Here is a 16653-nt window from a genome sequence, read left to right on the forward strand (position 1 = left end):
CAACCAAAGCCAGACAGTTAACTCAGATAATTCTTTATATAGTAATTAAATATGAGGAAATAATTCTTTGTGTTCTCACTCTCTCACATCCCCCTTCCCCTGCCTCCTCCCCACCCTCACCCTGAGCCCTCGGGTTTCATACTTATCTCAGGAAATATCATTTGTAAAATATTCTCTTTACTCCTTAAAATAGAATTCATGTCAAGGAAACCATGGAGGCATTATTTTTGAACCCTGATTTAACTACTTAAACATGAAAAAATCTCTATATTTCCTGTCTAGGTTTTAAAAAACCCATCTTACATGGATTATGCACATTTGGGTTTTCTGCGAGGCATGTTCTGCAGCAATTTGCAGATAATGATGTGACAAGATTCAAGGCTATTAAGGTATGTGTGTAGTATGGCGCAGTGGCACTTTTATTTTTAGAGAGTAAAGGGATTTTAGTGATTTCATTGAAAACAGGTACATCGGGTAGTGTGCTTACTTGCACACGGCAGATCCGGGTTCAGTCCCAGGCATCCCATATAGTCCTGTGTGCATTGCCAGGAGTTATCCCTGAATGCAGAGCCAGGAGTAACCCCTGACTTTATACTTGAGCACCACTAGAGAGCAGGGGCCAGAGATGAGCTCAGAGTCTGTGCTTCTTCTGCCTCATGAGCTAGGGGAGAAGGCAGCTGGGATAGAGAAGGGATCACTAAGTCAATGATGATTGGAAGAATTGTTCGGGATGGGAGATGTGTACTGAAAGTAGATAGAAGACCAAACAGGATAGCCTCTCAGTATCTGTATTGCAAACCATAATGCCCAAAAGTAGAGAGAGAGTATGGGGGAAATTGTCTGCTATAGAGGCAGGGGAAGGGGTGCAGTGGGGGTGGGGGGACACTGGGGACATTGATGGTGGAATATGTACACTGGTGGAGGGATGGGTGTTACATCATTGTATGATTAAAACTCAAACATGAGAGCTTTGTAATTGAAAAAGAAATGTAATCTGGAAAAAAAAATATATGTCTGCGTTTCATATGTATGATGTCCTGGATTCAAGTACCAGCTCACTCCAACCTCCCAAAAGAAGAAACCCTGAAAGACAAATCAAAATGAAATTTTCTTGAGATTTAATTGTTTTTGTGGATTTGCTTCAGTTTATTAAAAAATGTGTAGAGGCCCTTAAAGACAAATCGAAATGAAATTTCCTTGAGATTTATGCTAATTATTACTTTTTTGTGATTTGCTTCACTTTAATAAAAATTCTGTAGTGGGCATATTTGAATACTAATAAACATTTCTGTATCAACTTGATAGTTACTTGTTGAATTTTCTATATTTCTGAATTGGTTTTAAGTTTGTACCCATGAAGAATGCCAAAGAGATATATGTGTGTGATATTGTTGAAGTATAAATTAAATTATGTACACTAAAAAAGTTTAAGACATTGTCAAATAGCTCCACTGGCTTTGATGAATAATGTTCTGCGCAAACAGTAAAAATGCATTTCTTATGTCTTTCCCTTGATAACACTTTATTCTTAGGCTTTTCTTTTTAGTAAGACTCTTTATTGGTATCTAGTAATATATACACAGAAAAACTAGAAAGCAGTGTAGATAGCTTTGCAATTAAAAAAAATAGCATAATTTTCTCATTTAAATGTACTACAGATTTCATTAATGAGATTTACTTAGTGCCTTATGTTTTGTTTGGTTTTCGGAGCCTGCCCAGTAGTGCTAGGACCAGTAGAATTAGAATGACCTGTACTAGGGATTCTGGGAATCGGTACAGGCTTCCTGTATTCCAGATTTGCTTTCCAGTCCTGTGAGCCAGTCTCGGTGATCACCTGTCTAACTCCACTTAAGATAATCATGCTTTTGTTTTTTTTATTTGTCAGCATATATTGACTCCATACTTTGAAAGAGCAAAGAATTAACTCAGTTTTGCTATGTCCTTTCTTTACTGATTTTATTATATTATCATTATTATTTTTAGTAATTTCTGTATAAATTGCTTAAATTGCTGTTTTTTTTTCCAGTGCTCTAATTTCCCATCCAATTTTTTTCTCCTTCAAGTAGAAAAGTTTTCAAAATATTTTCAACCCTAATACTCTTTTTCTTTCGTAAAGGTTCGTTTTGCAAAACCAGTATATCCAGGACAAACTCTACAAACTGAGATGTGGAAGGAAGGAAATAGAATTCATTTTCAAACCAAGGTATGCATAATGGAGTTGTAGTTGTTTTGTCACCTGCTTCATATATATCCTCTGTTTCTGTTCCAGCTAGCTCTTAGTGGTTAGTACTCAGGCTTGGAGACAAAAGTTAGAAGGTGTCATTATTTCAGTCAGTACTCACCTTTACTGGAAAAATAAGAGACCTATGTGTCTTTAAAATATTTTTTTCCTTTTTTTTTTTTTGAACCAAATTGATAATAGCTATTTGGAAAATCCAACCAATTAGATATTTATTTTGAGGGCGCAATCATAGTCAAATTGTTCAAAATACAATCTTCAAAAAATTGAAGATTGACTCTAAGATATAAATAGGACAAGCATTTAGTTCATTTGTGAGGAATGGCTTCAAAGAGAATTGGAACAGCAGTGATGAGATAGAGAAGAAAAGTGTCTGCCATAGAGGCAGGTGGCTGGGAGGGAAAATGGGGACATTGGTGGTGGGAAGGGACGGGTGTTGGAACATGGTATGACTGGAACCCAGTCATTAACAACTTTGTAACTGTGTATCTCACTGTGATTCAGTTTTTAAAAATAGATATTTTAATAGTGTTGTTCTGAAATAACTCTGCTGAATTATAGGCATCACTAGTTAATGTCTGCCAATCCCTTATGGTTATCTTTTCTACTGGACAGAAAGACTGTGCGTCTTGATCATAAAAAAATCTGAAAATTAACATGTTGTGTCCCAGGGTTGAATCCTAATTTGTGAGAAGTCCAGGACAAATAAGAGTGAATCTCCTATAGAGTTTAGTAATGGGGGTGTGGTGGGAGCTTTAACTGTGCTCCAGAAATCCTAACGGAATGTGATCATCTGATACTCCTTTATTAGTACGCTTCTTAAAATTTTGTTAGCACAGTTGAACAGGCTGACACTTTCTAACCTGGTTGTTGTATGACAGGTGGTTTGTACTGAACAGTCTAAGCACCACTGTCAGTAGTAGCAGTTTCCGTTTACTGTGTACCTGTATTCTGCAGCCCTCTGATTTTATGATTTCACTCAAGTTTTGTTTTTTGAATAAGAGGATGAACTCTAAAAAAATTCTATGGCTAAATTATAGCCCTACCCTCTGTCCCCACCTTCATACACCCCGCCCCCCCACCAATTCTATTAACAGAATAGTACAGGAAGTTTCTTGGATCTAAACTTAAAGGGTGGAGAGGATTATAATAAAATTCTTGTCATTGTGCTAAATTCTATATAATTCTTATCTTAATATATTTAAAATTCTCTGATAGTGACTAGACATACTCTTTTCTTTTATATAGTGTGTGTATGTATATTTTCCTTCCTCTCTTCCCTTAAACTAATATTTTAAGATATGCTTGGCTTTATTAAAAGAAATTAATTTACAAAAGTGTATTTTGTTCTTCAGTTTTCTCTTTTCCTTGCTTTTTACTGTATATAATTTACAGTGAAATGAATTCTTTTAGAGATTCTTTTTTTCCCTCAAGTATTGTATTCACTTTGTGAATGTTTAAACTTAGTTTTAATAAATGCTGCCTTAATTTTTAAACAGTCCTACACATTTGTAGCAGTGTCCTGCTTTCATGAAAGCATAGCCTTTGGAATAGTTTCAGGTGAAACATTAGAAATTATATTTAATGATTATTTCGATAAAAGGCTATTTAAGCTTTAGTTTGATCTCCATATACTGTTTGAAATAAAACTAGAATTGTTGCTTTAAAATGGTCTGTTCTTAGCCAGTTGTACACCTTTTTTGTTTGGTTTTGGTTTGTTTTTTGACTTGGGGCTATTCCCAACTGTCTTCAAGGCTTACTCCTGGCTCTTTGCTTAGGAACTGCGTCTGGCGGGGCTTGGAGATCCTATGGGGTGTCTAGGTTTGAGCTCCGATCTGCTGGGTACAAGGCTAGCACCTTCCCCGCTGTACTGTCTCTCCAGCCCTGCCCAGTGTAGTTTATATTAATAGAATAAATGCATTTTGAGTACCTCTGTGACTTACTGTCCCATACCTTTGTCTATGTACAGTAAGTTAGCAGGTCACACCTATGCTCCCCCCTCCATTAGATACACTTACATTCTTTTTTTTTTTTTTAATATTTTTTATTTATTTGTTGAGTCACTGTGAGAACAGTAACAAAGCCTTTCAGTTCAAGTCTCGGTCGGTCATACAATGATCAAACACCTGTTCCTTCACCAGTGCACATTTTCCACCACCAGGAACCCCAGTATACCCCCCTCCCAGCCACCCCCCAACTGTGTAGCAGATTTCCACTTTACTCTCTCACTATGTTGATCACATTCAATATTACGACAAAAGACCAACCATTGTTATTTGGAATTTTCCCCAACATTCAGACCCGCCACAGAGACATCATTAGAAAATTTGTTTTCTAATATTGATTATGAAGAGCATATGATGTTGTGTGGTCACAATGGTGGCCACGCGAATTTGGATTTCTAATATTTTAGTAATAAACCTAGAGGGATTACTGCCAGAAGCCCCTGGGTTCTGAGATTGGTATATGTGCCTCTGGGTTCATGGTTGGTCAGAAGCCGGAGGAGGTGTTTGAGGGTGGCAACCCGGAGCACTGTCTTGGCGGGGAGCAGGGCCGATTCCATCCCCCATCCCTGAGGCCCCACGTGCCTCGTCAATGCAGTCACATACCTGGCTGTTCATTAGACCTTAAAAGATGCAGGCCACCATGTTGCTGCCGCAGAGGGGGACAGGCGGAGGGACAGACACCTTCCCCCTCCCAGGGCAGCATAGCACCATGGTTAAATACACAGTCCAGATGTATTTCGTTTGGGCATTATCTTTTGCTGAGATTTTCCCACCACCATTCAAACCTGATTTTCAGGGAGAAATGCTGGATGATTTACTTTCCATTGATTACTTTGCATGTCAGGAAATGTCGTAAGGCCACATAAGTGGCCACGCGGTTCAGAAAAATTGTCCTGGTACCCGCATGCCAGAGCCATGCTTGTAGAAGCTCATGGTCACTGGGATTTCATCTGGAGAATGTGGGGAGACAGCACCTACCCCATCTGGGACCTCCTGGTGATATTGGTTCTGTTTGGGGCCTGGAGTATTCTCCGGGAGCTGTGGGTCCCTCCAGCCGGTTTTCTTCTTTGCTGCTCTGTGCTGTAAGATGGCACTGGGGGATGAGTTGTAGGCGTGACTTCTGGAATCAGAGGTTGCCTGGGTGCCCTGGCGGCCCCATTGCAGTTCGTAAAAATTGTCCTGGTACCCGCATGCCAGAGCCATGCTTGTAGAAGCTCATGGTCACTGGGATTCCATCTGGAGAAGGCGGATAGACAATACCTACCCCATCTGGGACCTCTCGGTGATATCGGCTCTGTTTGAGGCCCGGAGCATTCTCCGGGAGCTGTGGGGCCCTCCAGCCGGTTTTCTTCTTTGCTGCTGTGGATACACTTACTTTCTTACAAAATCCTCTAAATACCAAAGCCCAGGCTTACTTGTACCATTTAAATTTCAGCCTGCCTGGTTCATAGGTTTGTCTTGTTTCTTTCCTTTTTGTTTTGCTTTGTTTTCTATTTTTTTTTTTTTTTTTGCCATACTTAGTGTTGAGGGCTTACTCCTGGCTCTGTGCTCAGGAATCACTCCTGACTTGGCTCAAGGATTGTCGTGCCAGTGGTTGAAACTGAGTCAGGTGCTTATAAGGCAAGTGCCCCACCCGCTGTGCTATCTCTTTAGCTCCCATAGGTGTTTAAACATAATGGCTATGGTTGAGTCTAATATGGTTGATTAGTCAGAGTTAATGTAGTAAGAATTATATTAAATGAGTAAACCTTCCTATTTACCTCTCTTGATAATTTGCGAGCTCTCTCATTTGGGTTAGTTTGTTTTTCTTTTGAAGGAAAATTATAAATTTCTTTCAGATGACTCTATACTATTTCACAGAGAAGTCACGTTTTCGTAAAAGTCATCAGTGTGATCTTTTTTCCCCCCTCTTTAGAGTCAGGAAACTGGAGAGATCGTCATAGCCAATGCATATGTGGATCTTGTGTCAACATCTGGCACTGTAGCCCAAGCTCCCTCTGAGGTGGGTTTTATAAACTGTGTCTAAGTCATTTTCTAATGTCTGAATTTCAGGTCAGATTTCTTTAAGAATATTTAGAATACTTTAGAAAATTTTTAATTCTGAGAGATTTTTATTCTTGAACTAGAGGAGAATAATTCAAAACTACTTGGAGTAAAAGGAATGTCTTGGTGTTTGAATTTTTTAAAGATTTTTCTTGGGGGGGGCAGGCGGAGGGCAGATTTTAGGCCATATTTTAATAGTCTCATGTTCTATTGGCTGAACATAAAATATGGTTTAGGCTATGTTTTAAGAGAAAAAAAATAAAGGTTTAGAGTAATTGAATTTATTTAATAAGAAATATTAACCTAATATATTTTGGAGGGAAGTATATTAAAAAGTTAAATGTCCTATATATCTGAAGATTTTTGAAAAGATTATATGCAAATGTAAAAATAGTACCAATTCTTTACAAAAATTAAAATAAAAAAATCTCACTGAGTTTTAGAGCTAGAAATTTAAGCTCACACAATTTTAGTCCATTTTACAAATTGTGTCCTGTGTCTTCTACTGAAATTAGGACATATGTTGTCCAGTTCTTAGTTTCAAACATCTTTTTCTAAATTCTGGTGATAGTAAAATCTTGTTAGGAAGACTGGAGTTTTGCTTGATGAATTTATATAAGGGGACTATGAAAGAAACAGAATATGGAAAAAATGTTTCCCCTGTTCATGGTCAGGTTTTTACATTTCTTCCCTCTTGTGCATATAACTGTAATAATTTCACCCTCCCTTGTTTTTTTTTTTTTTTACTAGGGTGGCAAGCTTCAGAGTACCCTTGTATTTGAGGAAATAAGTCGCCGCCTCAAGGACGTGGGGCGTGATGTAGCGAAGAAAGTGAATGCTGTGTTTGAGTGGCACATCACTAAAGGAGGAAACACAGCAGCGAAGTGGAGTAAGTCCCAGCCTGGCATTTTTAACCTGAGGGAAGAAAGTATCTTTGTCCTGATGAAAATCGATCTCTTAGAAGGGAGGTAAATCTGACCTTCTTGGATGCGTTTTTTTTTTTTTTTTTTTCCCCTTGGGACATATGGGTTTCAGAGCACCCAAAGACATGTGGAAGTTTTAGAGATAATAAGGTATGAATTCAAAATAAAATAGGTATTTGAAAGACTTCATTGTAATATCTGAACTTGGTGTTGTTGAACAGCCGTTTTTAGTGGTAAGCTGCATTAAAATTGAAAGTTCTCTGAAACTTAAAACAAGTACCTCTGAAGTATTTTTTTTTTTTTTTTTTTTTTGCACCCTCACCTGGTAGTGCACATGGTTTGTGTGGATCAGAACTCAGGGAACTATCCCAGAAGCTCGGGTGACTACATGGGGTGCTGGGGATATAACCTGGGCCCACTGTACTATATCCCTCTGGCCCCCTAGAAGTATTTTTTAAGTATTTTGATAATTTTAAAATTGTCTTCCTCATCTCAGAGTTGTAATAATTTGGATTGGTCCATGTAGGCCATATTTAGCGGTGTTCATGGGCCCCTTTTGGCTTTCTTTTGGGGGGGCCATGTGGCTCAGGGGCTCAACTTCCTGAACAGTCTAATTTTTAAATATGAAAAACGGCATCACAGGAAAAGAGATTGGGATGCAGGGCAGCAGGAGATCACTTGTGTTACTGTTTTTTGTTTTTGTTTTTGTGTTTTTTTTATGGGTCACACCCGGCGATGCTCAGGGGTTACTCCTGGCTCATGCACTCCGAAATTACTCCTGGCAGTGCTCAGCGGACCATATGGGATGCTGGGAATCAAACCCGGGGCAGCCGCGTGCAAGGCAAATGCCCTACCTGCTGGGCTATTGCTCCAGCCCCCCACTTGTGTTACTTATTTAAGCTCCTGGGTTCAGAAATCCATATGTCGAAAAATAAACAAAGGCATCTCAGAAAAAAGGACTTAAAGACGTTTTGTAAATGACAGATGTAGAATAATAATTCCTATTTTGGATATCTGCATTTTCTGTTGGTTTATTTTACTTTCCTTTTGTGAAGAATAAAGTATTCATTTTGTATTCTTTTCTCTCCCCCCCCAGCTATTGACCTTAAAAATGGTTCTGGAAAAGTGTATCAAGGCCCTGCAAAAGGCTCCGCTGATACCACGTTTATCCTTTCAGATGAAGATTTTATGGAGGTCGTCCAGGGCAAGCTGGACCCCCAGAAGGTAATGTTCCTAAAATAGTCAGTTACTCATATTATTGCTTTGTTTTTGACAGTTGAAGTATCTGAGCAAACCTCCCACATCCTTACTTATAAGACATTCCTTAGAATTCTGAGGAAGACATTGTTGAACCCCTGCACAATTGAGACAGCTGTATAAATTTTCACTTCTCTGAAAAATTAAATCAAGATCTGCCTGTTGGTTAGAACCCTTGCTGGTGACAGCAGCAGTCAGACAACATGCATTTCATTTTTTCATGTGTATTGGTGTTCTGTTTCACGGATTGATGATCACGGTCCTCCCGTTGCTCATCGATTTGCTCGAGCGGGCCCAGTAACGTCTCCATCATGAGACTCGTTGTTACTGTGTTTGGCATATCGAGTACATCACGGGTAGCTTGCCAGGCTGTACCACAAAGAAACTAGAGAAATGGAAATATTACTAAGAAGTTATTTTCTTGCTAATAATCACAAATACTAGCTAATATTTGGTATTAAAGAAAGTATTATAAAAATATTAAGAAAGAGAATATACCTGTAGTAATTTTTCTGTTATTTTATTTGGGCCCCACCTGCTGTTTCCAGTGGGAGCAGAGGGCAGAGGTCTGGCTTGTCCCTGCCTGGGGTTGCTGGTCCCTACCATCTTGTTGGCGGGATCTTGTGGTTGAGGATTGATTCTGGGCCTCCTGCATGCTAAGCCTGTGCTCCACTCTCGGAGTCACCTCCCTGGGCCCCAGTTATAGGGATTTGATGACTTGAGATTCCATGATCAACTGTATATTTATCTTAATAAATTTACATGTAACAGATCCATGCAGTTTATAACCTCTTATGCTATGCAGTCTGAAGAGAAAGCAGAGTACAGGGCTGGAGTGATAGCATAGCGGGTAGGGTGTTTGCCTTGCATGCGGCTGACTCAGGTTCAATTCCGCCGTCCCTCTCGGAGAGCCTGGCAAGCTACTAAAAGTATTCTGCCCGCACGGTAGAGCCTGGCAAGCTCCCCCTGATGTATTCGACATGCCAAAAACAGTAACAAGTCTCACAATGGAGATATTACTGGTGCCCACTTGAGCAAATCAATGTACAACAGAAGGACAGTGCTACAGTGCTAATGTTAATTGAATTTGGATTGGTGGATCTTGTATATGTGTATCTTAATAAATATTATTTTTTCATGGTCCTAGGGCTCAAAACCAGGGCCATATATATGAGAGACGTGTGGTCTGTAATTGAGCTGCATTCCCAGCTACATTTAATACATTTAGATGTATTTTTATTTTAAAGTACATTTTTATAAAATGAAGTTTCATCAACAGTATTTGACACTGAACTTTGGGTGAAATTCTTCAGTATACAGTAGAACAATATAAAACCCATCTAGATCTTAGTTTAAAGAGGAAGCCCTGTGTTCTTAGATATTTCATTAAGTTAGTCATTTTATTTTGGTACATAAGATAAAAAAGTTGTCATAATTACCATTAAAATGATAAGGAAAAGTCCCAACAACTAGTGTCTTACCTGATATGAAACATACAGAGGGGAATCATGCTTCAGACAAGAATGCCCTCTTTGACCATTATTATTTAAGATTGCTCTGAAACTTTTGGTCGTTAAAAAAAATATAAAATAAAATTATTTCATACTAGTTACGATGAAATAGTTTTTAAAGTCATAATTATGAGGCTAGAAATTGCAAAAGAATCAGCTGAATAATGCTTTTTAGAATGAAGGACTTTGAACAAATAGTTTGGTGCACAGTAATTGTTTGAAAATAGTTTCCATGTAACACTAATACCATCTGGAATATCGAATTAAAAATTTTGTTTAGGGGTCAGAAAGACAGCTCAGTGGGCTGGAGAGCACATGCTGTTTGCTTGTAGGAGGCCCAGCTTCACAGGCTATCCAGGTACACTGCGAGGAGAGTACAGCCAGGAATACTCCTGAACTTCACCTGGTATGTCCCCAAAACAGAAGGAAACAAAATCCATTCATAATCAGAAGAAGTGCACACAGAACAAACTGAATACATGAGAAAACAAACAGTTTTCCTGGATATAGAGAATCAGAAGTCGCAGAGTGCTTAAATATATCATCTCTGGCATTCGATAAATGTAACTTGCCTCTTTGCTCAGTCACACACTCATTGGTGACATGAAAATAATAATTACAACAACCCCACCGATTGTTAGGATAACTAAAACCCAGCTGTGCATGCCAAGAGCTGCCTTAGTCCCTGCCTGGTGCCAAGTGAGCCCGCTTAGGGATCTGCTCAGCACCTGCTCTCACGTGGGTTCGAAGCACGCAAAGGAGACGCTGCCTCTGCCTGCAGGGTTCAAGTGGCCATCAATGAAACATGAGCTCGTGGATGGATATGGCTGTGTTTCAGTCAAATTGCTGATGAAAACACTAACTTGAGCCTCACCAGCTGGTTTTGTTAGGATTGTTCAAAACAGGGGGGCGGGGGGAAGCATCATTAAGAAAGGCTTGGACTCGATCCAAGTGCCAGCAGGAGCTGCTGTGCGGAGGACCCTGTAACTGAGAGGGGCGAGGAGGGGAGGCGGGAGAGGGGCATGAGGGCTCTGTGGCCGCACAGGCTCTGGGGTGAGCTTCAGGTAGGTGAGACTGTGTGTGATGGGGAGTTACTCGAGAATTGGACAGGCGCTTTTTAAAGAAATATCACAGTCTGGTCATTCTCAGAGTCTGCCCTCAGAAACGGGATGGGAGCAATGATCCTTGGACAGAGTTCTCCCACTCTGGCTGTGAGCAAATGTGGCTGCATGTCATCCACTGAGCGGTAGGCGGGAGATTAGCTCCATTTGCACTCTCGTGGTTCTCGGGGCCATTTCTGGCTGCTGCCGTCATTTGTGTGATTGCAGGGAGGGTGGTCACACTTTCAGCCTTCCATTTTCCTGGCACACTTACCAGATTCTGCGAAGTCCCCCTTGATGTTCCTCTAAATTGCAAAAACATGCATTCTCTCTCTCTCTCCCTCTCAATCACCATGAGATATAGTTACAAAGCTTTCATGTTTGAGTTTCAGTCATACGACCAAACACCCATCCCTCTCCCAGTGCATGTTTTCTACCGCCAATGTCCAATGTCCCCAGTATCTCTCCACCCCCCCCTCCCGTCCCACCCCTTCCCCTGTCTTCTGTGGCAGACAATTTCCTTCTTATTCTCTCTCTACTTTTGTTTTCCATCCTTTCACTTTGAGTCTATGTTTGCTGACTGTTCAGATGTGTTTCTTGTAAGCAGCAGAATGTTGGGTTCTGTCTCTGAATTCATTTTGCCACTCTGTCTCTTAATTGGTGCATTTAGACCATTGACATTGAGAGAGATTATTGTCATGGGGTTTTGTGCCATCTTTCTGTGGGGGTTTGTTGTGCTTGTAGGGGTTTTTCTTGTCTTATGGTAGCCCTTTTTGTTCTTCTTTTAAGTTTGGTTTTGTGTCTACTTTTGGTTTTGCAATACCGATACTGATCAGAGGCCATCATGTTTGTTCCTTTACTTTGAACACACATCTCCCATCCCGAGTGAGTGAGTCCTCCAACCATCATTGACTTAGTGATGCTTTTTCTTCTCTTTTCCTTTTTTTTTTAAGTATTTATTTATTTATGGGTCACACCTGGCAATGCACAGGGGTTACTCCTGGCTCTGCGCTCAGGAATTACCCCTGGCGGTGCTCAGGGGACCATATGGGATGCTGGGAATCGAACCTGGGTTGGCCGCGTGCAAGGCAAATGCCCTACCCGCTGTGCTATTTCTCCAGCTCCAGTGATGCCTTTTCTATCCCAACTGCCTTCTTCCCCAACTCGTGATGCAGACTTCCAGTTGTGGAGCAATCATCCTGACCCTTGTCTCTACAGTTCTTAGGTGTTAATCTATTATTTTATATTTCCAGAAATGAGTGCACTCATTCTATGTCTGTCCTTTTCTGATTCATTTCACTTAGCATGATAATCTCCATATTAGCAAATTTCATGACTTCATCTTTCCTCACAGCCACATATTATTCCACTGTGTAGATGTACCAAAGTTTTTTTTACCAGTCGTCAGTACTCGGACACTTGGGTTGTTTCCAGATTCTGGCCATTGTGAACAGTGCTGCAATACAGGTGCAGATGTCATTTTTAATGTGCTTTTTTTGCACCCCTGGGATATATTTTCAGAAGTGGTATTGCTGGGTCATACGGAACCTCAAGTTCTGGTTTTTTAAGAATGCTCATATTGTTTTCTAGAAAGACTAGACTAATTGGCATTCCCACCAACAATGAGAGTTCCTTTCTCCACACATCCACGCCAGCACTGGTTGTTCTTGTTCTTTAAGAACACGCATTTTTAAAACAGCCCAACACATGCCAGCGCACTTGAGAAGCACAGCCACCACTTCATCTCGGCTCGGCTGAGACAAGAGTACAGTGAAGTTCTGCAGCACGGCCAGAGGAACCGGCGCAGAGAGCCACCAAGAACCAGGCTCGCTGCTGCAGCCCGTCTGCTCTGACTGGCAGCAGCTTTATCTCACAGGCAGATCAAACGGTCAGGGTCCTCCCGTTGTTCATCAATTTGCTCGAGCGGGCCCAGTAACATCTCCATCGTGAGATTTGTTGTTACTGTGTCTGGCATATCGAATACGTCACGGGGAGCTTGCCAGGCTTTGCCGTGCGGGCGAAATACTCTCTCGGTAGCTGGCCGAGCTCTCCGAGAGGCGCGGAGGAATCTAACTCGGGTCGGCCATGTTGGCTGCGTGCAAGGCAAACGCCTTACCCGCTGTGCTATCGCTCCAGCCCCCACAGCCAAATAAACCCTCAATATAAGATGAGCAAAATTCACTTAGGCCATTTACCCCAGTGGGAATATGGGGGACCTCGTGGAACCTGGTTTGCGTGCCAGGAAAGTAGAAGGCTGAAAGTGTGACCACCCTCCCTGCACTCACAAATGACGGCAGCAGCCGGAAATGGCCCCGAGAACCACCTGCCAAGTTCTGGAGTGCAAATGGAGCTAATCTCCTGCCTACCACCCAGCAGATGACATGCAGTCACATTTGCTCACAGCCAGAGTGGGAGAAATCTGCCCACAGATCTTTGCTCCTATCCCATTTCTTCCTGCTTTACATATCCCTTGATAAATAAAAAATGGCCTTTGTTGTCCCTTCAAATGTTTTTCAACCTGAAATACATGTTGTCGGATACTAGTAAGGCCACCCTGGCTTTTTTAAGAGATATTTGCAGGAATTATTTTTGGCCTTACATTCCCTATAGTGTTTTCTCAGTAAAAGAGCCAGCTGTGAGCACTGTGATTTGTGTTCTGGATTTTCCTCTTTGGGAATTTGAGAGAGAATGCAACAACTTGCATGAGTATCTGTGCCAGGTCGGTACAGGTTGATACAGAGCAGTTTTTTTTTTTTTTTTTGCTTTTTGGGTCACGCCCGGCGATGCACAGGGGTTACTCCTGGCTCTGCACTCAGGAATTACCCCTGGCGGTGCTCAGGAAACCATATGGGATGCTGAAAATTGAACCCGGGTCAGCCGCGTGCAAGGCAAACGCCCTACCCGCTGTGCTATTGCTCCAGCCCCGGGTCTTTTTTTTTTTTTTTTTAACTCTTTTATTGAATCACTGTGAGGTAAGCCCTAAACAAAGCTGTTCATGATTGGATTTCAGTCATACACAGAGACGGTCTAGTAGCAGTTTTGCAGCGTTTGGCTTGGTAATGAGCTTCATATGCTCTTAGAACAGGTCAGACACTAAATGCTTGCCACCTTTTCCTTTAACTTCCCCATCAGAGCTGTGGTCAGTAGCTGATGTGTATACCCTCTGTGGATGAGGAGGATAGTGTTTTCCCTTACTAGTATGGCCACCGAGCCTAGCTTTTAAAACACTCAGACATTCTGGTGTGACAGCCTAGGATCTGTTCACCACTTAGTTACAATCTTTTTCTGTCATCAGAGTTTTGTTTTGTTTTCAGACCGTACCTGGAGGTGCTTAGGTTTTACTCCTGACTCTGGGTTCAGGGCTCTTACAGGGATCAGGGTATTGAACTCGGGCTGTCTGTATACATGCACAAGGCAAGCATTTTTCCCGCTGTATTCTCTCTCCAGCCCATGCTATTATATTTTTAATATGCTTTTCAAAATTATCCAAGAGATAGCTCAGCTAGAATTCATGCCAGGCCTATTTGAGGCTCCAGGTTCCATCCTCAGCACCATTTGGCTCCTGTGAGCACTGCCAGGGTAGCTCTGGTGGCCCCCAGCACCACCAGAGCTCAAGCAGTACCATACCACCAGGACTGACCATTGAACTGTCAGGCCCATGCTGTAGGATGAGCGTGACTGGGAGCAGCTCCAGGCCTTTGAGCACCATGGAGGAGGCCTCCCTCCCCACTATCACATGCACAATTCAGGTTTGTGATTATTAGGTCCACAGTAAGGCTTTTGATTGTAGGGTCACAACTTGATGTCTGTGGAAAGAGACTAGAACCAGGTTGATGCAGAACTTTGACCTCTGTGAGCCCTCATCACCTCATCATTCATTCTGTGGTGTGTGTGTGTGTGTGTGTGTGTTTGTGTGTGTGTGTGTTTAAATATCTAATGCATCTTTTTTTTTTGTACCTGAAAATATGGGTGTCATCTGTAAGCATTAAACTATCCTTGCTGAGAAAAAAAAATTGTCTCTCTCTAGAGACAGTTGTGTCCAGTGAGAACAAGGGTCTTTTATTTATAAGAGCAATGCACTGTACAAGAGCAATGCACTGTAATCTGCTCAAGGCTGGCACGCTCTCTCCTTCGCAGGCTTTCTTCAGTGGCAGACTGAAAGCCAAAGGGAACATCATGCTGAGCCAGAAGCTTCAGATGATTCTTAAAGACTACGCCAAGCTCTGAAGGACACCCAGCATTGTGAACAGAAACAAGAAAAATTGAATGCTCAATTCCCCCATATCTGCACAAATGGTTCCATGGAACTGATCAAAATGATATGGAACTGATCTTCACACTCTTGAGATTTCAGATAACTGTTCAGATGTTTATTTTCTACTAATTTTTCATGTTATTATTTTTACAAGGAACTATAAGGAATTGTTAACTATCCTCCTATTCTTTGATCAATGGCTTCAAAATAAAATATAATCATCTAAGTATAACCTCTGCAGCATTTGGGAAAGCGTTATAGGTTGAAAGGAAAATTAAATAAGTGAAGGCTACTTTGGTGTCTTTTGTGTTTCATTTTGTTATTTTCTCATTGATACACCACTTGAATTTTCATAAAGACACTTTTTTTGGTTTTTTGGGTTACACTCAGCGATACTCAGGGATTACTCCTGGCTCTACACTCAGGAATTACTCCTCATTGTGTTCAGGGAACCATATGGGATATCAGGGATCAAACCTGGCTTGACTGCATGCAAGGTTTTACCCACTGGACTATTGCTCTGGCCCAAAGCACTCAGTTTTTTCACTTTGCTAGTAAAGACAGTTATTCTTCTGTTCACAAATAACTTCCCTTCTCCTCTCTTTGCCTTTTTTCTGCTTTTGCTGGAAAGTCATTACTTTTATATAATCACTGTTACTGTCCTCTCGTTGTTCATCGATTTGCTCGAGCGGGCCCAGTAATGTCTCCATTGTGACAATTGTTACTGTGTTTGGCATATCAAATACATCATGGGTAGCTTGCCAGGCTTTGCCGTGTGGGCGAGATACTCTCAGTAGCTTGCCGGGCTCTCCAAGAGGGGCGGAGGAATCGAACTCGGGTAGGCCATGTTAGCCGCTTGCAAGGCAAACGCCCTACCCGCTGTGCTATCGCTCCAGCCCACTTTTGTATAATATTTATAACCAAATATTAATGATATTGCTTTCATGCATAAATGATAAAGAAGATCACTAACAAGAACTGCATTGTTCACACTGTCAGCATTTAATGTACTCAGATTTCATGTACTGAAGAAATGCTGTTCCGATGAGTGGGTCACGGAGGTGACCAGCAGTGGGAGGCAGAGATGGAGCAAGGTTCAGTCAGGGAGCCCCAGGGAGAATGTGTGAGAGTGTGTGTGTGGGGAGAATGTGTGAGAGTGTGTGTGTGTGTGTGTGTGTGTGTGTGTGTTGTGGGGTTGGGGGTTGTTGAAGAAGCAGTGGATCTAGGTGGAACTTCTGGGGGGAGACTTGGCATGATCCATGCATAGGACATTTATTTTGGAGTGCTTTGGGGATCAGTACTTGTAGAGTAAGGTGGAG

General features: G+C 41.5%; 1 protein-coding gene across 1 annotated transcript in view; it reads left to right on the top strand.

Moving 5' to 3' along the window:
- Positions 1 to 15626, top strand: part of HSD17B4 (hydroxysteroid 17-beta dehydrogenase 4) — a 65565-nt gene extending 49939 nt beyond the window's left edge. The window contains exons 19-24 of the mRNA XM_056124288.1: positions 283 to 389; positions 2117 to 2203; positions 6161 to 6247; positions 7039 to 7177; positions 8308 to 8435; positions 15217 to 15626. Coding sequence (XP_055980263.1) covers positions 283 to 389; positions 2117 to 2203; positions 6161 to 6247; positions 7039 to 7177; positions 8308 to 8435; positions 15217 to 15306 — 638 coding nt within the window. The 3' untranslated portion in view covers positions 15307 to 15626. The remainder of the gene's footprint in view (positions 1 to 282; positions 390 to 2116; positions 2204 to 6160; positions 6248 to 7038; positions 7178 to 8307; positions 8436 to 15216) is intronic.
- The last annotated feature ends 1027 nt before the right edge of the window (positions 15627 to 16653 follow it).

This window comes from Sorex fumeus, unplaced genomic scaffold (assembly GCF_029834395.1).
Source record: "Sorex fumeus unplaced genomic scaffold, SorFum_2.1 ptg000051l, whole genome shotgun sequence".
Taxonomy (NCBI): Eukaryota; Metazoa; Chordata; class Mammalia; order Eulipotyphla; family Soricidae; genus Sorex; species Sorex fumeus.